The 27,801-nt window shown below is 45.8% G+C and overlaps 1 protein-coding gene across 2 annotated transcripts; it reads right to left on the reverse strand.

Annotated features, from left to right (window-relative positions):
• Positions 1-3,087: 3,087 nt before the first annotated feature.
• Positions 3,088-24,573, reverse strand: fgf10b (fibroblast growth factor 10b). 2 transcript variants are annotated; one of them, XM_064297359.1, is made up of 3 exons: positions 23,659-24,573; positions 6,961-7,064; positions 3,088-4,107 (listed from the first exon to the last, which is right to left on the reverse strand). In XM_064297359.1, exons 1-3 carry the CDS (start codon positions 23,954-23,956, stop codon positions 3,916-3,918), a joined length of 594 nt encoding a protein of 197 aa, XP_064153429.1. In that variant the 5' UTR covers positions 23,957-24,573; the 3' UTR covers positions 3,088-3,915. The 2 variants fall into 2 exon arrangements, 1 of the variants encoding a protein (XP_064153429.1); XR_010323885.1 differs by lacking the exons at positions 6,961-7,064; positions 23,659-24,573 and adding an exon at positions 4,714-5,174 and having other exon boundaries at positions 3,973-4,107.
• Between the last annotated feature and the right edge of the window lie 3,228 nt (positions 24,574-27,801).

Below are 27,801 nucleotides of genomic sequence, written 5' to 3' on the forward strand. Positions count from 1 at the left end.
ACATTTCAGAAACAGGAAGTCATGCAAATCACGCACGTGCATGTAGGCCCAGATTTAGGCTTTGTGGGCCGGTCGTGCTAATCGCCCAATCTTCTTCACTGCGACAGCAGATCCTGTCATACTGGCTGAGTTTGGAGCGGGCCCCAGGGGTTTGGTGGCCCCTATACAAGAATGTTGTTGTGGCCCCAAAGTGCTCCAGCACTAAGCACACCCACAACTTGAACCGTGTGACCCAGGAATAGCTGTGGCTCTCAACAACAGCAGTGTACAGTGGTGTAGTGTAGCGTTATAAGTGAAATAATGGTGAGGTACTCGATCTGTGCTTGAGTTAATGATGCACATAAAATGTGGGTGTATGAGATGATACTGTGCGTATGATATGATTGGCTGTCTGGTGGTCCAGCGTACAGACCATAATTTGCTTGCTGGCATGCAACCACCGTTCCGACATTGAAAGCCCTCAATGGCTCCGATCGAGAAAAAAATGAGGAAAAATGTCCATGAGCCGATTAATCCTGGTCTCTCCACATAAATAGCATGGAAAGCATTGAGAAGAAGAAAGCCATTACAACGAAAAACACAGAAACCCCAGATCAAATGCCATATGGAGTTTGCAAGAAAGCAATTAAGTGAGGTTTCTTGATCAGATAAGACGAAATTGGATTTTTTTTTTTTGTTGTCAGATTCCAATGTGTTACATCTGGTGGAAATCCCAACACTGGTTGGCCAGTACTATGTTTTTGTTTTGACTGTGTGGAGTAGGTTGTGTAGATCAGAAAAATAGTACATTTATATTTTTAGTGTCATGATTTTTATCTGTGCATGGGTCTGAATAATTTTGCACGTCACTGTAAATGTACTCTTTGACCCGATATTTATTTTTTCCATGGAAAGATTAAAGCCCATTCTCTAAATACCACAGACAACCATCAGTAGAAAGCCCAAATAAAGCTGCAATGCATGTTAGTAATTTAACTAAATCTGACAAAAGCTGCACAATAGCTGAAATGACAATAAAAATATTTTTTGCAACAAACAAAAAAATTGGACATGCAAGTGTGGAACTTTCTTCACTCAACAATACTGAGTATCACCATCTAATGACCTCAGTTTTTAATTGGTCGATTTAGGTCATGAAATTCCAAAATCAATGATGTCATAGAGCTCTGTCTTCTAAGGAGCAGTTATGTCTATAACACATAACCAATTGCATTTGAGTGAATTAATGAGAGGAAGTGTTCCATGTATGATAGCAAGGTTTTACGCGCTGTCAGTTTGTACCAAAAAAGATCCCCCAGTGCATTTTAACCATCATCATCCCTGTTGCATGATCGAGTCGATTCCGCCTCCATTTAAACGGCCCCTTCTTCCCTGTGGTTAAGTACCGTAATTATCAGAGCTGGGCAGAGCATCTGCTGTGCTGAGAGAAAGCAGACTTGTTTTCCTCCACTGAGAGATGGGTGATAAAGGAAGAGGACTCTTCGGCCAGATGTCGGTGCTGGAGCGTGATGCGGTGTTTCTTGGGGAGCTGTGTGAGGGCACACGGACCCTTGCAACACATTCCTGCAGCCAGCACCTTGGGTTTTAGCACTTCAACAGGTCTGCTCCAGGCTTCAAATGCAATGCTGCCTTTTTTGGCCCTGGCCTTTGAAACACTTCAGTCAACACCTAGTTCAAGCTGTTGGCCACCTGCAGTCTACGCCAGCCCTCAAAGAAATCGCAAAAACACTTCCCGCCAAAAATAAGTCCTGAAGGAGTGAGGTACAAATGGGCTGCTGAACTGAAAACAGCTTTGTGTGGCCTTTGGCCAAAGCAGAGATCTCTTTACTGTAGAAAAGATTTCACTCATTCATTCATTCATTCATTCATGTATCTATTTATCGACCCTACCTGTTGTACCTTGTCCTGGTTTTTCCATTGTCTTGAAAACACATTTAAATTTATATTATTATGTTTGTTTGTTTTTTGATTTTCTTTATTTGTCAAAGTATAAAGGAGCAAATACTTCATGCAGCATTCACTTCCCTGTTGAGCCTATAAAAAACAGTGGTTTGTGTTCAGCAAAGACCCGAAGAGCTGGGGCCTACTAGACCGTTTGTACGAACGTGGTGTCTTACTGTCGAAACAGATGTGGACCTCTCTGCCCACTCCTGAATTAGTTAAATACAAGGCTCAGCTAAACCAATACCAAATCACACGTTTGATCCACCTACTGAACGGGAGGTTTTGGGGTCCAGGCAAAAGCAGAGTTTGATGTTTAAGTATAGGGAGGGGGGGTGGCTATGGGAGTGGGTGGGTTGAGAGATTTGGAATTGCAGATTTGGTGGGGGGGGCATGGCCAGGTGGGGGGGCACGGCCTCTTCAGTTCCCCCTTAATCTCTGCTCATGGGTCCAGGCCTCTGTACAAAACCTTCTCACCTTTGAATCATTTCATAAATACCACAGCGCATTTCTGACTCTCCAAAGAACATCTCGCCTGGAAAAAGTCGCCTGGAAAATCCTTCCTGTTGTTCGAAACTTAATTCTGTTCCTGGAAGTCTTAAAAAAAAAATAAACAAAATAAAACTCACCAAAAAAACATTGTGGGGCCTGTGGACTTCATCAAATGGCAGTTCTCAGTTATTAAAATCAGCCCAACTCACCATCACTCCAGCAGTCCCTGGACTGAAAGCAGTCCCAGCTGGTCCCGTGCTGTGGTCTTCCAGCCGCAGATTCTTATGGGAAGAACGGTTTAACTTTTAGGGTTCCCCTCACAGGGATAAGGGAGGGTTTTTGAATTGGCACGATCCTTGATATGTTTCATATTTCGTATGTCAATATAAAGAAGCTTCACTCACATTTATGATTTTCTTTTTTATCAACACTGGATAAATTCTAGTGCCTCTGCAGTAGTCCTATTCAGTTAAAATACATGTAGCTATTAAATGCATGGAAAAGCAGGTTAAAAGACGGGATTGCCCAAAACACTGAAGGGCAAAATAAAAAAAGTGTATTTCGATTTAATCAATCCAACCATCAGTTAATTCTCATGGCAGTAAGGAATAAACTGTGGTGTATCATTTGCTAGTAACAAACAATTCTAGACGATTCAGATAGGGAAGAGAATTTATTCGTGTCTCAAAGAAAGTATTTGAAAAGTGTAAGAAGAACTTTAGAAGAATGAAAATAAAATTGACCACTTTGTATTATTTTTTCCCTTTTAAATATTACATAAAATAAATAATTTATTTGCGAGCGGTCCGGATAAGCAGTGGATGAATACGATGCTGTGACTCCGTGTGCCAGTCATATCGGCGGTTACTCTGTTCAGAGGACTCCTCCGTGCCCAGAGTTCCTCCAGCGAGTTTGCGTCTTCAGCAGGTGGGCCTGGGACTTCAGTGGTGTGCATTTAAAGTCTTTTGAAATGAGCTCGTACGTCATAAATACCTTCTTCCTACGATCACACGCAAATGCACATGCACACAAACCCCACGGCCTCAGTCCTGCCCTGTCAGCTCACTCTGACGTGACATTTAAGTAGCCTAATGTAGGAAACATGTTTCCTTTACATTTCCTGTGTCATCCTCCTTTTTTTTTTAACGATCAGCCATTTTAAACCAGTTTGGCACAGAGAAAGGGCTTCCTATTTAGTCCCGTGCGCACAACTCACAAAAAAAACAAAAAAACAAACATCCCAAAAATGCACGTACTGCGAGACACTTAGCGTGCCACTTGAGTTCAGGCTCTTCCTGTAAATAGTGCTTTTCCTTCTAGAACAGATGTCCTTTTTGTGAATGTATTTTTTTTTTTTGCCTTAGCGTCTTTGGAAATCGTCCTTCTTCAGTGCAGTAAAACGGTCCCGGCAGACCCAGCGCGGGGGGTGGGGTCGAGGGGGGATGGGGGTGTCGGGGGGGTGGGGGGGGTGGGGTTCAGCGGCTACACCACGATGGGCAGGAAGTGCGTGGCGTTGTGCTTCCGCCTGGTCTTCTTCCCCCTCAGCGGCTTCCCCTTGGCGCTCAGCCCCACGAACATCTGCTTCTTCCCGTTCTTCCACGCTGCCGAGGCGTAGGTGTTGTAGCCGTTCTCCTCGATGCGCTCCTTCAGCTCGCAGTCCACGCCGTAGTCTCTCTGCAGGGCGAGAGGGCACAGTGTGTGGGCCTTCATCCCGGCTTTCGGCACAAATAAAACCCTTAAGGCTACTGGGTTCTGTGATGAACATAAACAGAATATAACCCGGTACTCTAACGAGTAAGAGCAACAGTTCGGATCTCCCCAGCACAAGTTCAGACAAATTATACTACATTGTCCAAATTCAGGTCTGAATTCCTCATTTTTGTAAAAACTAGGCAGACATAGAATGAGAGAGATTTGCCATGAAATTAAAAAAACTTGATTTGCCAGAAATTGAAATGATTCATCACATAAGCGCTAGGCAACCCTCAAGTCCTAGAGTTTTAATTTTCTGGATGCTGTTGACAGGTTTCAGCGGTTATCAAACATAAGTGTTATTCGTGTTTAAATTGTACTGTGTCAAACAATTTCATATATACAGCCATATGCAATAAAACATTATTGAAACTGTCCATCTGCTTATAGCTGATTATTATTTTATGATGCTGTTGATCTTTAAAATGCACAATGTTTGCTCTTTGACATCAGTGATGGTAAATGGACTAGAGTGATGCCATGGATCTGCCAGGGTGATGAAGTTAAAGCCCCCCACAGTCCACACACCTGCAGTGCTAAAGTTCATTACCCATCATCTTCTTAAAGTGTTCCTTTATTCCCCATTCCCCACAATTTTGAATGTCCAGTTACAAGCGTGAGCTGGTTTCATTGCTGTAAAATCCTTTGTTACTAATCTGACAGGGCCGTCACACCTTTCTAAGTGCATCTAGCTGAGCCCTTTCATTTCAGAATACACCTGTTGAGCTGTCAAAACTATTGGGCAGAATTGGCTGTAAATTTGATCAACCAGAGAAGCACATCCGGCAAACGAATGTCCACCCAAATGAAACCTTCCCTCCCTTGCCTGATGGCAATTACAGTTTTCCTATGTAGGCCCTGTAGACTGAGTTTGTTATGAACTATATATTCTTATTTTTTATCGCTTAAATTCAATGAAAGCAGAATTAGATGTTTAAGTGGTTCTGAAGCCTGAACTGCTCATTAGAATGACTTGCCATAACCTCTGCCTTTACCTGCCCATTTCCCTGGAAGCCTGCATTTGTGTGATTTGTTAACGATGCAAGCCTGTATTTGTGTGATTGGTTAACGATGCAAGCCTTTATTTGTGTGATTGGTTAACGATGCAAGCCTGTATTTGTGTGATTGGTTAACAATGTAAGCCTGTATTTGTGTGATTGGTTAAAGATGCAAGCCTGTATTTGTGTGATTTGTTAATGATGCAAGCCTGTATTTGCGCGATTGGTTAATGATGTAATTCTGTATTTGTGTGATTGGCTAACGAGGCTGCAGCCAATGCTAATGATTCAGGTCTCATTAACACAGGTGTATGCAGCATGATGAATGATTATCACATTGTGTTAATGCTTTTTTCAGTTGCTTTATAGGTTTTTTATTTTTTCAATTGAAAGAGAGCCAATTAAATGTTTCTGGAGGCAGGTGTGTCTAAATGTTTAAATAAGGAAATAATATCAGCTTACAAAAAAGGGAAAATAGGTTTATAGATTTTACATTTACCCACTGTTTTCTAGCAATGTTAGCTTTTAGTTTTTTTGGGAATATAGCAAATTATATACTTGTATGTAGAAAACATCAACATAATGGAAACATATAAGGAGACATATGTTAATTGATGAAAGTGATCCAGTTAAGGGACCAGAGCAGCACTGAAAGGCTGGCATAGCTGTAGATGCCCACACTTGTGTGGAGGAGAGTAATTCAGCAGCTGGCGAGGTTCACGTGAAGCCTCCATTTTAGAGGGGCTCCGTGTTTTTGGAGGGAAGAGGAGGCAGCGTTTGGGAGGCTCATGACAGCATGCTCCCTTTGAAGTAGGCTTTTACTCAGGGATCATTCAGGTGCAATGAAGTGGAACGATTTTCTAAAACCACCACAAAGTTACTTTTTTTTTTTTTAGACCCGAGACAAGAAGGCTCTTTGCCAACATCAAACAAATGCGGAGTTCAGGAAGAGTTAGGAGGTATTGGAACGAGTGTTGACTTTAATATGGAAAAAATGGGGGAGGGGGGAAAAATGATGATTCTTAAATAATTCACATGACTACTGTATATGCAACATCTGTCAAATTAAAGACCAATCACAGCCATGTGTTCTTCCTGAAATTACAACAACAATAGCAAGATAAAAGCCACAGTGAAATTTAATGGATTTCAAATATTTATGTCCACGACAGGCACATGACTTGCAGCTAAAGATGATTTGGTCTAAATGACTAAAGATAGACACCGGAAAGCTTCTAGATACACGGCACTGAAACACTCACTCATGAAACCGGTCACAGTCAGTATCACCCGTGCCTGTGCTTTATTATTATGTGCACTGTCCGAGAGAGGAATGTAAAAATGGCCACAATGTCCCCCTAGAGATGGAGGGTTGAGTCTACGGGACATTCCCCGACTGCTGGTCTGCCCCTTTTCCGAATTTACAGACATTACTGTGACAGACTGAGATTCCAAATGCGATGGCTATGCCAGTTTAGGGAAGAAAATGTTCTTGGCTGCAAAGCGTTATGGTGAACATCATGTACAACGATAATCGACCACCACCACCACACAGCACAAGGGCGGCAGTGGGGGTTTCACAGTAGTGAGGGTTTCACAGCAGTGGGGGTTTCACAGTAGTGAGGGTTTCACAGTAGTGGGGGTTTCACAGTAGTGGGGGTTTCACAGTAGTGAGGGTTTCACAGTAGTGAGGGTTTCACAGTAGTGGGGGTTTCACAGTAGTGAGGGTTTCACAGTAGTGGGGGTTTCACAGTAGATCTGTGGAGGTGAAACTTACTGCTCCATACACCTCCCCCCTCTTGCTGATCGCCAGGTAGTAGTTGCTGGTGAGCCCCCTGATGGCCACGATCCCCACGGCAACCGATTTGATCTCCAGCACACCTGTAACGCAGAAAGGGACACACACACACACACCGTTCATAAACGCCTGCATTCATACCGCCATAACGCTGTGCTCATAGAGACAGTGGTGTTCTGTTTCGTCCCGTCCTGCGTACCCTGAAGAGCAGAATGATCACAGGGCAGCACAGAGATGAAATGCGATGCCTGTGTTTTTCTCCTCGAAATCCCACCTCATTATTTCCTTTTGGGGGGGGGGGGGTGTCTAAAATTTCCATTCTCAGGGACCGTCATAATTAGCCTTTGTTCCAGGCTTTAATTATGAACGACCCTGCGATGCTGTGGAGGCGTTGTCCGCAGATGGGCTTTGTGAGGAAATAAAGCCGTTCGGCGATATGGAGGGGCGAGCGATCGAGCAGGCCGTGGAGCGCCACGGAGGGGCGAGCGAGCCAGCGGGCCGTGGAGCGCCATTGTGCCTGGCATTCATACCCCAGCGTTCGGTGTCCTTTGTGGTGGACGATCCACTGCCTGCCGTTCGCCCTGAGGCATGGAGGGTTCAGATCCAGTGGAAACGGGGTGGGATGGGGGGGGGGCGGTCAGAGGAAGGGCGGGAGCTGGGATGACTGGGTGGTGGTGGGGAGGGGCAGGGGCAGGGTTGGTGGGGGCGGGAGCTGGGACGACCGGGTGGTGGGGGTGGGGGGTGCAGTGGTCAGGGGCGGGGCGGGTTTGGTGGGGCGGGAGCTGGGACGACCGGGGGGGAGGGGTTGGTGGGGGGGGGGGTCCTTCGTTTTGGCTCGAAGCTCAACCAGCGTAATGCTTTCCATCCTTCTCTCTAGCCGCTGAGGATCTGCCGCGGCGCTAACGCGCGCTTAGCGTCCGGCCAGCGGCTGTGCGGTCTGAGCCGTCTCTAATCCCTCTCAGTTTACCCCACAGCTCCCAAACGCCGCCCCTGCGACTCTGCGGTCACGGGGGGGCGGGGGGCGGGGGGCGGGGGGCGAGGAGAGGGGGGGAAAGACTCTGCGCTTTGCTTTACCCTCTCGACAAGCTGCCCCGCGACAGTTGCTGGCCAGATTGTGTTCTGGGAGCGCTCTTTTTCTGGTTTGTTTGTTTTCTGAGAAGAGAGACTCAGCCGAGCTTAAAGCCCCAAAGCTCTGTATCACCGTATCAGGCTACGCGTTTCTCCAGCCTGGGGTTTATGCAGGGTTTATGTAGCGGTAACTGTTCCTTTATTCCCCACAAAGTCAATTAGCTAAACCCGCTAAGGCGTTTGGGATGAGGAGGGATTAGCAGCGGCCGAAACGCAGGCGGCGGCGGCCTGTTGCCATGGCGAGCAGCTCTGGCCCTGCGCCCTGTCAGAGAGAGGAGGGTCAGCGGAGACAGAGCATCTGCCCCCACAGGCCGTTTCCACGGCTTTACACAGTTACACTCCATTACGCTCAGCGGTATCTGCCTGCCTGCCTGTCCCCCCCCCCAAACACCCCCCCCCGGGGTCAGTGCGTAGCTTTCTTCCTGCCACATGACCCCCACCTCGGCTCGGCCAGTCCTGTCCTACAGCCCAACGTTCCACCATCACCTGGATTTACCCAGCCAATGGCTGCACACCGTATGAATGAATTGGCTCTTGTAACACTTTGAAAAAGGTCAATACACAATAATGATCCAATCAAAAATGATCTTAAAACACAGCCGGTGTTTACGCTGCGATTCCACTGCTCTACTGTTATGACGTTACTGATTTTGCAAGTTTATGAACATATAATACAGACAGAGGTGAGGGCATGTCACACATTCCTGGAGTGTTTTAATATGCGTTCATTATTAACGCGTCCGGTGAGGCTTAATCAACACCGGGGAAGTGGTGACACACGGCCGGTCGCCGTGACACAACAGACACCCGAGACCTGAGACCGGCCCTTCCACCAGGGATCGGGTTCCAGGCACGGAGCAGGGATGAAAGGCCGCCCGGCCGGCCCGTGAATGGGGGAGATGGAGGGATGAAAGGACGAGGAGAACAGAGAAGGGATGACGGAGAGACAGGGAGGGATTAGAGAGGCCTTAATGATCAGTGATCAAAGAGGGATACCAGGGGTGGGGGGACAACAAAATGGCTCTTGTGAAAAAAGTGTCCTCACAAGTACTCACTAACAGAAAACACACACACATGCACACAATCACTAATTTTACAATCACTAATCTTGCTATTTCATCCCGCTTTTGCTACAAGTGTCACAAGAATAAAATTGTGATCAAGACACATTTATTGTGCATTGGCAAATTATATGCATTTTTTATCAGAATGCTTGTGTATTTGTGTAAAATTCTAATTTTGAAACGTCCTGCGTTCCAAAGCCGCAGCATTCCGTGGGTTAGCACGACCCCTGCGATGGTGATGGTGTGCCATAAGACACTTTGGAGTGCCATAAGACACTCTGGAGTGCCATAAGACACTTTGATTTGAGGACGGAGTGTGGCACAGTGGGTAAGGAACTGCGCTTGTAACCGAAAGGTCGCAGGTTCGATTCCCGGGTAAGGACACTGCCGTTGTACCCTTGAGCAAGGTACTTAACCTGCATTGCTTCAGTATATATCCAGCTGTATAAATGGATACAATGTAAAGTGCTATGTAAAAAGTTGTGTAAGTCGCTCTGGATAAGAGCGTCTGCTAAATGCCTCTAATGTAATGTAATGATGTGCCATAAGACACTTTGGAGTGCCATAAGACACTTTGGAGTGCCATAAGACACTTTGGTGTGCCATAAGACACTTTGGAGTGCCATAAGACACTTTGGAGTGCCATAAGACACTTTGATGTGCCATAAGACACTTTGGAGTGCTCCGACCCCACGGATGCAGACAGACAGCTGCCCACACTGCAGGCTCTACGCAGTCTCAGAGTTGCTCAGGCCGGAGAGGGGAGCACTGTGTGGAGGAGAGGGACCTCCTCCGTCTGAGCCCTCTTATGTAAAACGAATACGTAGCATATGGTGCTGAAAAAGCACCTGTTCCTCGTGTTTGTTTTGGGGCTGCTTTGATGTGGTGAGTTCGGCCGAAAAAGCAGAGATTTCTCTGGGCCCCCGACCCACTCACCTGCTCGCCCTCTGTGTCTGTACTCAGAGTTGAAAGGCAGAGTTACAACAAAAGACTTAAACTGCGACAAAAAAAATCTACCGCCCTGACTCAGGCAAGGTGTGGAGATCAGTTGAGTAATGTCTAGATGTTTTTTTTTTTAGTTTCTCCCTGCACAAAGGAGAGGCCCTTTCTTTCTCTGTTCTGTTGGCCTGGTGCCTAACTCTTTGGTTTTTTTTTCCCCCTGCTTTTTAAATAGTTGCTTCAAGTGTTGAGGCATTTTAACAGGTGATATCTTGTAACCAGATCTTTTGAAACAAACGACAAAAAAAGGAGCTCACGTTTCCTAATTCCGACATTTTTCAGACGTTGCTAACAGGTTAACCAATGGCTGTGTTGTTTTTTCATGGTGAATGTAAAAACATGCCCCAGAGTCATGAAATAATGAATTAAAATCCCTCACCCTTCAAGAAAACTGTATATATATAAAAACTTAGTTTACAAGCTTAGTTTTTCGAACTGTGAGTTGTAACTATGTGGATGGAGCATTAGGCTGTTTAAGCATTTTAAGACTTATTTTTGTTATTCTGCCCTATATTTGTGATTCCGTTGTAGCGATTGACCCCCCCCCCCCCCACGTGCCCCATCTGTTGAAAGGACAGTGCCCACCCCTGATTAGCGAAAAGCTTTCGCCCAGTTCCTGTGGGTAGTCTGGAGATGTGTTGATATTGGGCAGGATCACGCACCCCTTGCTGGAACTAGCCACTGCCCTGAACTCCACTGGCGGTCCACCCCATCCTCATTTACTACGTCTGTTTTGTTGTCGGACTGACAGAGTTTGGTTTATCGCGTGATAATTAGACATCCCTGCTGGCTAACGTTCATAACTGTACACAGCCTTACAGCTGTGCTTGACAGCTTGATAGCAGTGGTGTTCTGGGAAAAGTTCCTGAAAATGTGGCATAAGAAAAAAAAAAAAAAAAGCTTCATCATTTATTTTCTGTGGGATCATAGACGCAATAGAACACGCCATAAAAATGTGATTGCTCATCTGCAGCAAAAGGGAAAAACTTACTTTAAAAATGTACAGCTAACCCAAAAACAACAAGCTTCATATCCAAATTCCAAGATAAAGAGAAGTACCCTTTGAACTGAAATGCTTAAGTTTGAAATAAAAAAGCTGTTCATCCAAAATAATACAGCAGTTATGGATTGATGCTGGAGCTCTTCCTAAAATCAAACAGCCACTGGCAAGCCGATGACACAGTTTAGAATTTCTGCTTCATTTATTCTTCAGATCCCGACCACTAATTCCAAAATGGTGCATCTCTGGAATTTCATGTCCCGGTTTCCCAGAACACTGGAATTTATTTTCATAGGTCATAGCACAATAATAATAATTTAAAAATCTATAAAATAACAGATTTAATATATTTAATACCCACATATGCATAAAAACCTGCCAAAAATGATGAAATTTATCAATTGTAGATTATTATTCTATTAGCTGTTCGATTAATGATTTGCCATTTGGTATGGACACATTGACATGACTGAGGTCTTCATCAGTTGTGCTGAAGACAAAGTTGGCCAGAAGAAAATGGTCATGATGTATTATCACGATCGCCTTAAATTCTGTTTTCTTTCTCTGTGGTTTTAGCTGTTCCCGCTGTGATTTGTTTTTTCTGCATATCGTGCAATTTTTAAAACTGTTTGGCCCCATTTGTTGTATTGAGTAGTTATTTACTTTTTCCACCAAGAAACAAAGAATTCTAAGAGTACATGAAGACATTGGAAGAAAGCGTCAGTGTCAGCCTATGCCCTGTGTGCCAGTCTCCGCCTGTTTGGGATCTTCTCACGAAATCTCCCAGCATTCTTTTGGAAGCACTCTGTCACGACACATTTAGCAATATCAGCTTTTTTTTTTACACAGGGCTGTAACGAGCGGATGAGGTCTCATTCCAGAATCGATCCTACACACCCTGAACTGAGCGGCTCTGTGATCTGCCATCAGCTCTCAACGAACCCATGTGTCCAGGTCCATGAAGTGAACAAATCCCCTGTAAAATGGAGTCGGTGCTGTTCACCCTGAATTGGCTTCTAAGGCAGTGACCCGAATCTTTGATCTGGATGCAGTGCTGGAGCATGTTCCCGGTGAGGAGCGAGCCTTTACTTTGAAGGCCAGATCCATCCCTCTTCCCTCTCACTTCAGCTACCAAACACGAACCCCAGGCACGGGCCTGAGTCCTGAAGACTCTTCTGCTTTCTGTGGAAGAATGAATCACTGTGAGCTGAGCTGTCCTGTCTGAACCCTCTTAGTTTAATGTTCACAGTCTTGGCCTCAGCCGTCACTCTGACACCTGCAGAGGCAAAATGTTTCCCCAGATACTTTATTACCTTCCGCTGGGCGCCATTACTATAGACAGCTAATTCAGCAACGGGTCGAGTCAGGTGTCATCAGGCAGTGGAAGCGAGGTCTCTGCCAGCTTCTTGCCGCCTGTCTGATAACTGGACAGTCAGCAGTGTACTTCTAACTACGTGCAGACATGTTTGTATACTTTGTGCGCTTTATTTTATGTCACTCCAAGCCACTTACGTCATAGCATTACAGCATTGATTTACAGCATTGGGCCCCACCACCCCAGAGAATCCTGTGTTCTAATATTTTTTGAGGGCCCCTGTCAGTTAGGGCCCTTAGAATTGTTCTAACCCCCCTCCCTTACAGTGCCCCTGATCACCCAATCAGTATTGCAGAAGTCAGGTTGTCATGCTTTATACTAGTCTTCAGTCCCCTGTGTAACAGCATAAAGCGGTGAAGGTGCTGTGTTGCTCGATTGTGCTGCACAAGCCTATTTATTGAATTGCTGCTGATGGCTGCCCTGAACCCACTGTTGTGCAATCTCTTGCGGAAAAAAAAAGAAGAAAAAAAAAACTTTCCGGTGAAGCCCCGCCCAGTTTCGTTCTCTGCAACAAGCCACGGGCAGCAACTGGGAAATTTTAAATGTCAGGGAAAACAAACAGTGATAAATACACGCATACATACTTACAGGAAATATGCGCAGCGTCCTGTTCTGCGGCCGGAGTCGAAATGCACGTCACTGGCAGGAAAAATGCAACCGCCACGAGCACAGCGGCCCGAAAGGAACAGACCGCAATTAGCTCACACGCTCGATAATGAGCTCACACGCTCGATAATGAGCTCACACGCTCGATAATGAGCTCACACGCTCGATAAATAGCTCACACGCTCGATAATGAGCTCACACGCTCGATAATGAGCTCACACGCTCGATAATTAGCTCACACGCTCGATAATGAGCTCACACGCTCGATAATTAGCTCACACGCTCGATAATGAGCTCACACGCTCGATAATGAGCTCACACGCTCGATAATTAGCTCACACGCTCGATAAATAGCTCACACGCTCGATAATGAGCTCACACGCTCGATAAATAGCTCACACGCTCGATAATGAGCTCACACGCTCGATAATGAGCTCACGCTCGATAATGAGCTCACACGCTCGATAATGAGCTCACACGCTCGATAATGAGCTCACACGCTCGATAATGAGCTCACACGCTCGATAATGAGCTCACACGCTCGATAATTAGCTCACACGCTCAATAATTAGCTCACACGCTCGATTCAAACGATTAGAGAGACGTTCTTGTTCGGCGGTCTGGGACCCGAGTCGCTCGCTGATGGGCGGCGGGGCGATTTATTTCCCAGCCATATCCGGTCTTCGGTTTGACGCCTCTGCGTTAAATTAAGTTCAGCACCAGAGGGCTGGAAGGCTGTTAAAAGCCCTTCCGCTGTGTGTAATGATCCCTTTTGAAGATATTATTGCCGTTTTTCATGGGTGAACGTTCAAATGCTGCACGTGGTGCTCAGAGGAAGAAGCATGCTGAAAGAAATTGTAGACCTACGTCAATTTGTAAAAAGCACAAAATTTGGATTTTGAAGATATCGGTATTTAATAAAGAGATTCTGCACGTCCAAAGTTATTGGCTAGCATCCAGATCTCATGAACATAGATCATACTGTGGTCAAGTAAGACTTTATGGTTGAGCTCAGCTAAATTCAACTTTGTCACCAACATGACCAACGTCTTTGATACTTTTAGGCCCGCAGACTTTAACCGTTTTGCTCAACCACAAACTTTAAACGTTATAACACTACACCAGAGAACATTCTTCCCTTCTATATTCAGTGCTAGTGAATTAGTGAATTTCACAAATTATATTTCCTGTAATCGCATGTGTTACAAATTGTGCTGTATACAAAAAAATACATGCTATAATTTCTACATTGTGAAACCGAAATGTATAAAAATACCCTTTAATGAGAATTTTTAACCACATTTAACCACATGTGAACTGTTTGATTGCAAATCTAAAATTGTGGAGTACAGAGCCAAATCAAGAAAAAATATGTCTTGTTCCAAAAACGACCGTGACCGTTCCAGTGTTCTAATCAGGTGCTTCAGTTTTATGGGCAATTCCAGAGCTGGTTAGTCTCTGGACCTCTCGGACCCAAGCCATGTTCATTCTACAGTCATCCACTCAAGTAGAAGAGCATAAATTATACTGGCATTCCCGTAGGAATAAGCAACATTAGTGCTGCAGGTCCTCCTAACATTTACACGTCTGTTTCTGGCTAATTCAGCGTGATTCACGGCCCCATAAGAGCAGATTTATGACTGAATCCTGCTGCCTAAAGAAAAACTTTAAATGTCGGGGTAATCTAATTTAAATACTACCCTAGAGGGAGAAATATAGTTTTAATTGTACGTCTGTTTCCTATTACCGTGCATCATAACTAAATATGACAGCATCATTGGTTAGCTGAAAATTGATTTGTACTTGTGATTATGTTAACATTGCTCACAGATGGGTTACTTTCTGTGCTCTGTTCTAATATGTTCACTTATACCCTAATTATTGTTTTTGTCAAATTTTTTTTGTTCCCTCTTTACAGTGCTTTGAGACTTTTATTTTCAATGAATGCTGTATATTATGTGCTGTGAGTATTTATAGCAAATAACATTTGCAGATAGTGTCCTGTTTTGTGGAAAAGGGGAAAGACAAAGGCCCTTAGCTGATAATGGTCACTAACCTTCAGAAATCTGCTTGTAATGTAAGGAAACGTTTATGTTTTGCCACCTGAGCTATTTTGCCTCTTAACCTTCAAGAAATTATGGCCATTATGCGCCATCACAAAGCCATTATGATGTCATTATGCGGTCATTACTGTGTTAAACGGAATGGTCCGAACGTTTCAGGCGTTCCAATGGAGTGCCGATTCGACTCTTAACAAAGATCCATCCGTTCGTTCATTAACGGACCTCGGCATGCTGCCCTTGGTCCGATCGTTTCACAGGACCGGGACACGTTCCTGCAGATGGTTTTCTTGCCGCAATGAATCTTCCAAAAAACACGGTATTGCCCCTGGAACACCAGCATCCGGCCAAATGGGACCCTGCCCTCTTGTACATGTGTCCCAGGACTGAAACACATGTAAGACAGTTGGGGGAGGGGGGTGCGTGTGAATTGGGTTACCTAAGCTGTTTTCCCATAAAATGGCGGGGACATGTTTTCTGTCTCGCCATCGCTGGCTTTCACAGGAGAGCCCCGGCCTCCACGCTCAGGGCAAAACGTGAACCCCCATTTGAGGGGGGGGGGGTCAGCGCGGAGATACCAAAGGCCGGATGTATGAATCATAATAACTCTTATGCGCTCACGCTGAATTCTGCTGCATTGTGTAAACACTGCACGACACGGAGAGGACTGCTGTGAAGGCACACGCTTTCACACAAACGGCACTGCGATAAGAAACTGTTTCCTGGAACTTCTTCTCTAATTGTTTTTCTTGCGGTGTCACGAAAAGTAAGCAATGCGCAATATTAAAAGCCTCAAAGTCAATGGCACCCACTGTAACGATGGTTGCCATGGGATTGCGTACATCACCGTCATGAGATGAAATGCTCCCACATGGCGAAACACCCCTGTAAGGTGGGGGGGGGGGGGGGGCAGCCTAAACGTGAGAGCGGGGGTGGACGGCAGCTCCCCTCCCAAACGAGAGGACGGGAGGCCAGCTGCACGGGGGCCTCTGTGGGAACACGTTGCATTAGTGTCCCATAAAGCAGCGGGGGGGGATTTAAGATCTGCCATGGATAAGACCAGCTCCCTGCCCCCCCCCGCCCCCTACACACACACCCCCCACCCCCTCCCCTTCCCCCAGCCTCCAGCGCATGCAATGGATAATTAGCTGCCATTCCTTCCTCCTTCCTGCCCTTTTAAAAAGGGCCCATCCAGATGTCCCTCTGGTCAAATCGCAGACATACATACACACACACACACACACACACACACACGCATGCACACGCGCACACACACACACACACACACACACCCCCTCTGAAACTTAATCTGTTCATTAAGGGTTTACCGAGTTCAAGCAGAAACGCTGCCGGTGCACAGGGGCAGCACTGCACAGTGACTTGTAATGAGAAGGTCGCTACTCGATTCACAGCGCTTGTATTTTCCCAGAATTGCTTGAGAGAGCATCCCGCTGCATATGGATAGCGCCGTACGCAGGCTCTGTAATTCACCCTGGGTGTGAGCCTCTGTCATGCAAACGCTAATATTTACACCAGTCTCATGCTGCGCAGTTAAATCCCACAATGTGCGCCAAATAAGCTGAGGCACAGGAAGAACCCAGTTCACCAAACTGTAAACTACCATAACTAGCTCAAGTGCAAGGCTACGCTATAGTGGTCGGAACATACCACAAAGTACAAGGTACACTTGTACCCTGAACCAAAGCAGGCCCCATCACTTCATCTTGGGTTATATATTTGTGTGACAGCGCTGTCTTCAGGTGGGGAGGGGTGAGGGGTGCGGGGGGGGGGGGGGTTGGTTTAGGGGGGCGGTGTAAGCGCCGTACTAGACCACTCTTACATCACAGAGACCTCATTAGGGGTCCCCCAGCCCTTGAACTGATTCATGGGGAAGCCACACTTAACCTCCCCAATGGCAGCGCCCCCCCCCCTTCCCCAGCCACATCAGGCTGTCTGTGATGAGCTCCAGAAGAATCTAATTAGCGGTTTGTGACAACAAGCATTAACATGGGGTTTTTTTTTTCTAACACTTCTTTGTACATAAATATAGGCTCGTTGCAGGAGCTTATAATTTCAGATCTCCTGCTTGCATGCAAAGCACAGCGTCATGGTTATTTGATAAACAGATTAAAAGTCTCGTATGAGTGGCTGAGCAGACCGTGAGCTGACATTTGAATTCAGTCTCTGATCGTATAATTCACGGTGTCTTGAACTAAGTATCAAATATAATGCAAGTTAAACATTAACACAATGTAAATCTACTGATTTCATGTTCATTTTTTATCCATAATGTTTACTTTCAGATTAATATTTTATATGCAAGTGTAAGCAGTCAAGCTGCGTTTTATTGGACGAGGCCCTTGTAGCTCTGACCTGCTCTGACATGGTGAGCTGAAACACCGCCCAGTTCCTGGTTAATTAAGGCTGTGAGGTCTTGATTGATTGGCTGCAGGGGAATCTGAGAGATAAAAATAAAAAACCAAAGGTGGCTTATTGATTTTCTTTAGAATTCCCATCCGAATTCCCAAGCGTCTTGTGTATTGCAAAAAATATATCGTCTTCACAAGAGACTAATAACCGAGCAAACCTGACCATGGATTCACCTGGAAGACGAGGCTGACCCCTGATGTTTCTGCAGTGCTTCTACTGAGGAGCAGAACCAGGAAGAAGGCACTGAAGAGAAACATGTAGGATTCCACATGATGTCATTCAGTTACCGTGTGCTACACTTTATCAGGCAGAATCGCATTCTGTCCTTATCTGAGCACCACAACGCACTGGTGACAGGAATTAATGTTTAATTTTGTGTGCTTACTTCAGCACCACAGTTAAAACCAACACTGGTGCAGGAGCAGGACCTGAATGCCCAAGATTTAACCGTTTTTCATACCGCATGTCATTGAACCAGTATAATATTCCAACCTAACTACACAATTCAAAGTATGAAAATATTATATCCATCTAAAAAGTAGTGGAATGACATCTCTGCAATGGTTGATCATTTTAGTGGCTGTTATGTTAAGGTAAATGCTACCTCGAAGGGGAAGTTTGTTGCATCAACTTAAATTAGTTTTTAACTAGAGTTAAAAACTCTAGAAAGGGGAAAAAAGTTTTCTTTTTTTCTGAGTGTGCTCATTAGATACCTCCATTCATCGACACAAGAAATGACAGGCATGGCACATATTTCAGCTCCAGTCTCAGCACCCCATGCGTTGAAAGAAAACCGCACAGCCCAAACTGTCCGAAACAGAGTGAAAAATGGAAGCCATGTGTTTTTTATATGCGCTTCAAACAGGAGAGAGTCCGTGAAGATGTTAAGATTAGGTTAAACAGAAAGGTACGCCGAGAGTACCCTTGTTCTTTCGCTCACTGTCTCTCGTAAGTCTCTTTTATTGCACGCCTAGCCGAGAACTCCCATGTGAACCTCATCGAGACGGCTGTAAATACTTAAATACTGTCAGGATGCGGGGAAGCGTGTGTGAGCGCAGAGCAAAGACATACATGTGCATGCACAGGCACACGCTTCCTTACTCACACAGATGCACGAGCACACGCCTGTATACACGAAACTTAGCGCCGGTCATCCATCAAGACACGGATGCCTCTCATCTAATTAGTTCTCATTGGCCGAAGCCAGTTATGAGCATCACAGAGAACCATCGCAGTAAAACGTCATTGGGTGTTGTGATAATAGCCCCAGAACTCTACAGTGTACAGAAAAACAGGGAAATGACATATAAGACAATCACACCACATCCCCACCTCTCCCCCATCCCCGTACTTAACTCCACACAACAGTCAGCAGGGAGGTGGGGAAAGGATTCGGAAAGTATCCCATTTCTAACAGCAATAGACAACAGGACAGGGATGGCTGAGAGCATAGACGTGCTCTATCTGCGATGTTAAATAAACAGAACCAGATTAAACCGGCTGAAAATTGGGTGAAGGGGAGGAGACTGACAGCGCCACGACCTCTGCTTCATGGCAGCCCACAAACCTGACAACATGAATGGAAAAAATCCTGCTTCGGAGACCTCTCAATCTAAGTAGCAGTTGAACCCTGAACCACAGACACAGACACAGACCTGCTAAATGCTCTCTACCACGCTAGGAACAATCTAATCACGAGTACAGGAACCAGTTTGTTGCAGTGTGTGACTTTAACTCCAACCTAAAGTCAGCACTTGGATGTTTTGATTATTATTTATTTCATTGGACTGAATGGGAAATGCCTATGGATTCAATCAACACATGTCCTGTGTGTGTTTAGCATTTTCGCATTTTGTACAGAATAACTGTACAAATATCTGTAATGTGTAATGAAGTATCTTCAGATGAAATTAATTATTGGGAGAACTGCTTTAAATGATGAGCGGAACAAAACAAGAAAAGCAGAACACAAGTAGCGAATCCAGACCAAAGATAAGACTCGGCCAGATCCGTTCCAGAAAGCCTTGTTTTAAAGGGTAATAAAAGCACCGCAGTTCTGTTAGCCCGCTGTCTGAAATCGTCCGCCGGTAACAAAGCACCAAAATTCCGCCATGTGTTACACTAAATGTCCTGTTGCCATGGCGCTCAGAAATGAAAGTTAATACGCTGATTCATCTCTTTGCTCGTGCTAGTGTGCCCACTCTAAGATTACGACTTTAGTCACGTGGGAGCGTTATGCAGACGAGCGTCAGCTACCACACAGATTCCATGCTCTAAATGCAGGAATCTACCATTTCCACAAAATACATCAAAACAGGTCCAATTGAGAATATCTCCACGGAATTTCCTAGATTAAATACGACTGGCTCATTAGCAGTGAAGCACCATTGTTGGGATATTTGGTGGGGGTGTCGGTGTTTGTGTATGGGGGGTGCACTTATTTCTGGTTGAACCCCTGCCCCTAAAAATGTCTGCACACCCTTGTAAAACAATCAGTGTAAAAGGACGGCCAAGCTTGCAGCACAGCAGGGCTTGCGCTGATGTACTTACAGACCTGAACCCCACTGGGATCAGGGCAGGAGACTGCATTTACATTCCAGGGACTGGCAGATGTCTGCTCATGATGCATTACATGACACAGCTCGGACGCCAGAGGTGGCTAATGTGCAGGTCAGCCACTGCGAGTCCATTTCTCCCGTGAACGCAAACGGAAGATAAACAGGAATTACCATAACAGTCCTCCGCTCCGAAGAGAGAGAGAGACAGAGAGAGAGAGAGAGAGAGAGAGAGAGAGAGAGACACCCATAGTTATCTTTAACATTGGACTTTGATCTCTGAGACTTTGAGACTGTTTGCCTGAGAGAGGATGCTGATTCTTCTCTCATTCACATTCTATTGATTTCCTAACTTTTTGACAAGGGCAGCATTGAGTAAAACACTGACAGGTTCTGTGGGCACATTAGCCCCGCCCTCCTGAATCACTCAGGATACCAAAACGAGTGTCAGAGAAGCAAGGACATGCTTTACTCTCTCACATGGACCTCCCCTCTCCCTCTCTCTCCCCCTCTCCCCCCTCTCTCCCCTCTCACTCTCCCTCTCACCCTTCCTCCTCTCTTCCCTCTCCTCCCCCCCTCCTCCTCTCCCTCTCTCTCTCTCTCCATCCCCCCATTATTTCCTTTTACATACAAGGCAAGTAGCTCACGTTTTTAAAGACTGGTCGCCTTTCACATTGCCATATAAATGAGTGGGATCAGTTCACACCACACAGGGCATTTCCACCTCTTAACCTTGCGTGAACGGGTTTATGGAGAGTTAGCTTTTATTAATGTGATTGGGTTTCTGGGTTTATTGTGTTCTTGGAAGCCCTGTCAGCTGTATTGATAGATTGCTGCTTGTGTAACCTTTTCATATGATACAAGCAGATGGCAGATCAATTCAGATGGTTTTTTATGCAATATCATGTGCTCAAGTTTGGTAAATATGAACATTACCTACTGTAAGCTAATGATCTAACCATTTCCATATGTGAACAAGAAAATATAGTTTATATATATTTATATATATATTTTAATTTCCTAATTCAAAATTACAGTAATAACTGTGAGCCTTTCTACTCTATGCTGCAACAACTGTTGGCAGTTCATAGGGGCCAGACCAGATGTGTGTCTCCGTTCTGTGAACCACCAGCAGAGCTGTGTCTGGGGACGGAACAAATTACACAGCTGTCACTGCAGGCACCAGGCCCCCCAAACCACCAGAGGAGTCACTGCAGGCACCAGGCCCCCCAAACCACCAGAGGAGTCACTGCAGAGAGCGACCCCCCAAACCACCAGAGGAGCCACTGCAAGCACCAGGCCCCCCAAACCACCAGAGGAGTCACTGCGGAGAGCGACCCCCCAAACGACCAGAGGAACCATGATACATGGGGGGGGGGGGGGATGTTGTATTTGTGGCACCAGAGAGGATTGACAGTGAATGTCATTGCAAACAAATTTATAAAAAATCTAAAACATTGTTAGAAAATGCACAAATTATGATATATCATGTTGCATCGGATTAGCTAATGTGCACACATTATCAAAAACAAAATCACTGTTACTGCTGAACTTTATTACGTCCGTTTTTTTCCATTCTAGGAGGATGGCTAGCTATGATATTCAAAACTGCCTGTTTGTGCCTTTTCTGCTTTTTCACGGGAGAATGCGCCAAAACCTTTTCCCCCAATGTTTACCAAGACACTGCAATCTCTACGCATTGCTCTAACAGGAGAATGACTTCCCTCTTTCCTAGATTGCCAATGGCGTTATCTGTATCTCTTCACTAGTCAATACAGCGCGGAAACTTCGCTGAACAAAGTTTTCACGTCCCCGTCAAAAATCACAATCACTGCACTGATTGTTTGAGCGGGACAGTGGTCAAGGCATCGCCGTGTTGAATAGTTTAGTGTTATCAGGAATGCTACATCGCAACAGAACCCAAGTCTTTCATAAAACCTGCTCGATTTTGCACTGCCAGCAGCGTCTAATACTGTGTCATACATGAGAAGCCCAATTCAAAAGTCCAAAGATCTCATTTCAGAAATGATCATTTTAAACTTTTTCATCCGGTTAAACATGACTGCCAAACGTCACAGCACATGTCTTCAGGCGGTCTTCGCCCTCATCCAAAGTGTTTTCTTTGGGGTTTGAGGGCTGTAACATTCAGTACACACACAGAGAACGCAGAAACATGGCTTAACTGGAACCCGCCACACATAAACGTACTCACTTTCCCAGTGAGAATGCACTTCAGTACATAAAGAGGTGGTTGTTACTTTAACTGAGTACACAAAAATTACAGTTATCAAACACTGAAGCTGCAAGGCAGGAGCAGTAGATTTAAAGGTGGTAATTTTCATACAATCTCGGCCAATGAATAAGATTTCCTTCAGACTGCCCTAAAGATACAGTATGTTCACCACAGAGTTCAAGATTCAGAATGCGTCTTCAAAAATGTGTTTCTCTGCCCAGGTAAAGGAACAGTAAAAACAATAAATCATTTTAAACAGACCATAAATTTATGGATGTTGCCAGCCCTGTGAATACCAGTCTGGAGTGAGAGAATATGCTTCTGAAGTTGGGGAGAGATTCCATCGCTTAGCTGTAGATGCATCATAAATCATTACGAATATTATAATCCCCAGTGAAGTCTTGCAGATACATTGGTGTGTTTCGCGAGTCTTATCATTACACAATATGTGTCAAATTTACACGTGAGATTATGTTCCAAAAATTTTTTTTGTTTGCAAGAACAATAAAATTTAAGGTTGAAAGCATTCATTTATATTAAAGATTTTGTAATCCTTAAAACTTGCAAAGCAATTGCAACTTGCGTGTCCTAATTTAAACAAATGATGAATATTTAAATTATTGATAAAAAAAAGTCCTTGCACATATTTTAACTGACTCTCTTTCATTAGCATGGCTATGAAACCATCAAATAAATGGAAAAAATGCTTCATCGAAATTCCAAAGACGATATATTGAATAGTTCCCCTTTCTCTGGTGCTAGAGCCCCTGCACGCGGGCTCACACGAAAAACACACGAAGCGCGTTTTGATTAATGGCCATGTGCACACAAGGTGGCTGAGAGAGAGCGCCTGGCGCGTTTCGGAAGTGAGTGAGGCACCCTCAGCCGGCTGCAGCGGGACAGGGGTGCATAATGCACCGCGAGACAGAAACAGCCCCCGTCAAACACGCTGAGGAAACTGCGCTCAGTGTGCTGCGACAAGACTGGGCGGAAATCTGAGATCTCCTCTGTGGCTCTTAAATTATTATTCCTTCAGTAAATTAACATAATAATATACTAAAATTTAAAATTCTATTTATAGGAAGCAGTTGCCTAAGATAAAACTTGTGCTGTTATTATTCTAGGGTGACAGGCAAAGGAAGGAAAAAAAGCATCCTTTCAGTGCAGGTATTAAAACATCATTGTAAAAATAAAGAATAGAGTGAATGAATTATTTCGGTTACTCACTGAAGGGGTCGTCTCTGCTCTTGGTGCCGTTGACTTTCCCATTTTTATCAATCCTGAGAAAGAACTTCTGGAAGGAGAAGAGCTTGCGCCACCGCACGTCTCCCTGGAGATGCGTGTAGCTGCGCACGTGCCGCCCGCCCGCCGCCGCGGTGGAGTTAGCGGTGGAGTTAGCGGCCCGCGGCCGGCGGGCATCGCAGGAGGCGGCGGGCAGCAGCGCCAGCAGCAGCGCCAGCAGAAGGGGCAGCTGGCACCGGCGAGGCCAGGCCCGGGCGCCCCCCGTCAATTTCCATGGCCGCATGGTGAGCGCCGCGCGTGGAGGAGCATGCTGGAGGGCCGGGGGGGGGAGGGGGGGCAGCGTGGGAGGCCGGGCCCCCGGCCGGTCGCCGCGGACGCGAGCGCTGCCGCCGCCCTCTGCTCCCCCTCGTCCGGACAGGAATCCGCGGCCGCGCGTAGCTGGGAATGCCTCCGCCAGTCCCTCGCCTCCGTGCCTCCCTCACCGAGACCTCAGAGAGAAAATCCCCCCCCAAAAAAAAGACGGCCACTGCTATCTCCCAGAGACAAAGAAAAGAGAGACGCACTGTCAATTTAGCACAAAGAGTGGGGGAAAAGACTGAAAGAAAAGAAAAATGTAATCCCTGGTGTAGCGTGGGTTAGTTTAGTCTGTTTGAAATTGCTCCTCTGTCTGTCTGCTTCTGCCTGTTGCTGTCTCTGTGAGAGTGCATGTGCTCCGTTCCTCTGCTCTACTCCCTCTGGGCTGGAGTGGCGTGGGGCATTAGGCAGAGCAGACCTCTCCTTCACAGTGTGGGAGTTGCGTTGCTCCTCTCACCTTATTTATTTGACACTGGGCCCCAGCTGTAATCTCTTTGGCTAATCGGCAGTCTACGAAAAACAGTTGCTTTGATGGTGTTTGTGTGTGTGTGTGTGTGCGTGTGTGTGGTGTGTGTGTCTGTGTGTATGTGTGTGTGTGTGTGTGTGTGTGTGTGTGCGTGTGTGTGTGTAGGTGTGTGTGTCTGTTGTATGTGTGTGCGTGTCTGTGTGTGTGCGTGTCTGCACGTGTCTGTGTGTGTGCATGTGTGTGTGTGCGTCTATGTGTGTGTCTGTGTTTGTGCATGTGTGTGTGTGTGTGTACCTCCTTCTTACATGTGCACGTGTGTTTGTGTATAAGTGTGTATAAGTGTGTGTGTGTGTGTGTGTGTGTGCGTGTGCGTCTATGTGTGTGTCTGTCTGTGTGCACGTGTGTGTGTGTGTGTGTGTGTGTCTCCTTCTCTCATGCCCCCTGTCCCCCTTCCTCCCTCCCTCCCATCCCCACACATCTCTCCCAGCTCCCTGCCCTCTGATTGGCTCTGAAGGGGCCCGGCAGGAGCGAATGGTGTCGCAGAGAGAGGCAGTGGAGGTGGGATGTAGTTTATCTGATGGGTCTGTCCTGGCGTGGAGGTGCTGGTGTCCAGACCGGCAGGACCCAGGATCAGAGACAGGCTGTAGGAGCCCTGCACAGAGCAGCCCGCATTCCTGTGGTGGAACGAGCTTTGCCTGTTTCAATGTGCAATTAGTGTAAAGCTCTCTGGCTTATATATATATATATACAATATATATATTATCTGTTTGTCTGATTCAAATTTTAAAAGTTCTGTAATGCCATATCTTCGTAATACTCAGCCCTGGCAAAGCAAATATGAAATATAAAATACATAAATATCTAAATATATTATGTAATGATAGCTAGAACAATAGCGGTGACAATGATTTCACGTAAATATTAATGGAATAAATGGCATGTAAAATATGTAAATTCTCTGTTCTCATGGGTGAGAAGTTTGGTGGTGTTCCTCGGGGTGTCTGTTTCCAAAAAGCCGTCGTATCTGATCGACGGATCTGAAGTGATCTCCTCCTATCCAAGAAAGACGGATATTTTCCACACATTTCAGGATCTGTTTTTTACATTTCGGGGAAATTCCTCCCTTAAAATTGTGCAATTCAGCGGGATGGCAGACAGAGCACGTTTTTCTCGGTCACCTGTTTCTGTCTGAGGGATTTTTCTCTGGAATCCCAGTGTTATGAGTGCCCACCCTTCTCTGTGCTCGCTGTGTCTATGATTTGTTCAAATTTGTCTTTTTTTTTATATCTCGGTATTCTGCCAGTTGAATGTTTCTGCTTAGAGCCTCGACAGCATTCAAATTTCCTTTGTACTTTTTCTTCATTTGTCTTCAGTGTATTTGTTTTCAAAAGGCAAATTCGATTTTTCAGTTGTTGATTTAGGATATCTCTGTGTTTACGGTTTGGATCCAGGGTGTTCTGGTTCCAGTTTGGCTTGAACCCATAAGCCTTCGGACAAGTTGGTCCAGGTGGTTCTTGTCTTCGTTGAGCTCGTGGCTCGCAGAGTTCTGAATTTATTAGAGTTTTTGTCTCTCTTCTTTTCTCTCTCTCTCTCTTTTCTCTCTACCTTGCTCAATATCTCCTTCTCTCTTTCCCTCTCTCATTCTATCTCTTTCCTCCCTCTCTCTGTTCTCCCACAGGCTCTTGGTACACGTGTATTCCCAGAGGCACCGGGAGCCCGAACGGTAAGAAAAGAGATAACACAATCGCCGTCAATCAAGACCTAATACCAAATATTTGTGTCGACCTCTCCCATTGGCTGAGGGCTACAGCAGGCTTGGCATTACATAATACGGTCTGATGGATATCCGAATGGAGCCTCTCCGTTTCCCTCTGCTCAATGACCGAGCGGTGCTGTGTGGTCATCTAGCGTTTCAGTAACTCGACCTCTGTCTTCCATGGAGAAACCCACGCGAGAAGCGGACGCCGCGCTCGCCGTCTCTAATGATGACCGAGAGACAAATGCATTTCAGAGGCTTTCAAACATGTCAGTCATGTGAGGCTGGGTGCCAGGAGAAAGACAGCCTGCGACTGGCTGAGTGAAGTAATGTTTGGTGTCTCTCGGCAACGCCCTCAGCCCCCATCAGACCTGGAGTCAGTTATATATAAAGAGCAGCCAGTACCCTCGCCTCATCTCCTCCCTCGCCTCTCTCCTCGCCTCGCTCCACCTCCTGCCCTCATCTCACTCGCCTGCTCCTCACCTATCTCGCCTCATCTCTCTGCCACTCACTTCACTCCATCGATTCTGTTCTAAGCCCTGATGGTCTGGATCAGGCTCAGGAGGATGAGGAGGAGATGCATTCTGAGGCTGACCGGCTCCTTCCTCAGTGCCCAGTGCAGTCACAGTGACTGCTCTATCGCTCCATTAAGCCGGCTCTTCTCTTCTCTTCTCTTCTCTTCTCTTCTCTTCTCTTCTCTTCTCTTCTCTCTCGCTCACACCATCATCACTTCTGCTTCAGTCTGACATCTGCAGACTGTGGTGCATCGTGACCAGGGAAGCAGAGCAGGACCCGATGTGAGCTGGAGCACTTTCTGGCTCCAAACAGCAGTGAATCTTTCAAAGAGTTAAGAAGCTTCTGCTTATCTTTCCAATGAATTTACCAACCCCCCACACACACCCGTGCGCACGCACACACACACACACACATGCACACACACATAGAGTCACACACACACACACACACTCTCTCTCTCACACACACACACACACACACACACATTGTGGCCGCTGTGCTAGCTCCTATCTCATTCCCGTCTCCACTCAGTGTCTTATCTCACACCCTACAAACAGCACAATCTAATCAGCGCTTCCTCAGTTGTGCTTTGTCTCCGCACCACAATTAAGGCCGGCAGAGGGAAGGGAAGCGGGGGCTGACAGACAGACTCCGGGGCCTGATAAAAGAAACCATTTGCCCCTCTGCAAGGATTTACAGGAGGCCCATAAACCGCTACTTTTCAATTTTTCCAAACATATGACCAGAACACTCCCAGGCATGAAACATTCCAGAGTGGTTAAAACATTACAAAGTGACTAACATAGGTCAAATCCAATCAATATTAAATGAGAATTTGACTCATAGTCAAATTTTTTACAATGTTGTTCTTAATCTTCATTGCAGTTCAATGTTTTTCTCAGAAACTTCACATTCAGTTGAAACTAAAATCTTCCAAAATGCACTTATTTCTCTTTTTCCCCACAATAACGTAAACACCAGGTATTGCAGTCAGTGGAAATAAGGATGAATGGATGACTTTACACTCTCTATAATA

Source organism: Anguilla rostrata, chromosome 10, assembly GCF_018555375.3.
Source record: "Anguilla rostrata isolate EN2019 chromosome 10, ASM1855537v3, whole genome shotgun sequence".
NCBI classification, from domain to species: domain Eukaryota; kingdom Metazoa; phylum Chordata; class Actinopteri; order Anguilliformes; family Anguillidae; genus Anguilla; species Anguilla rostrata.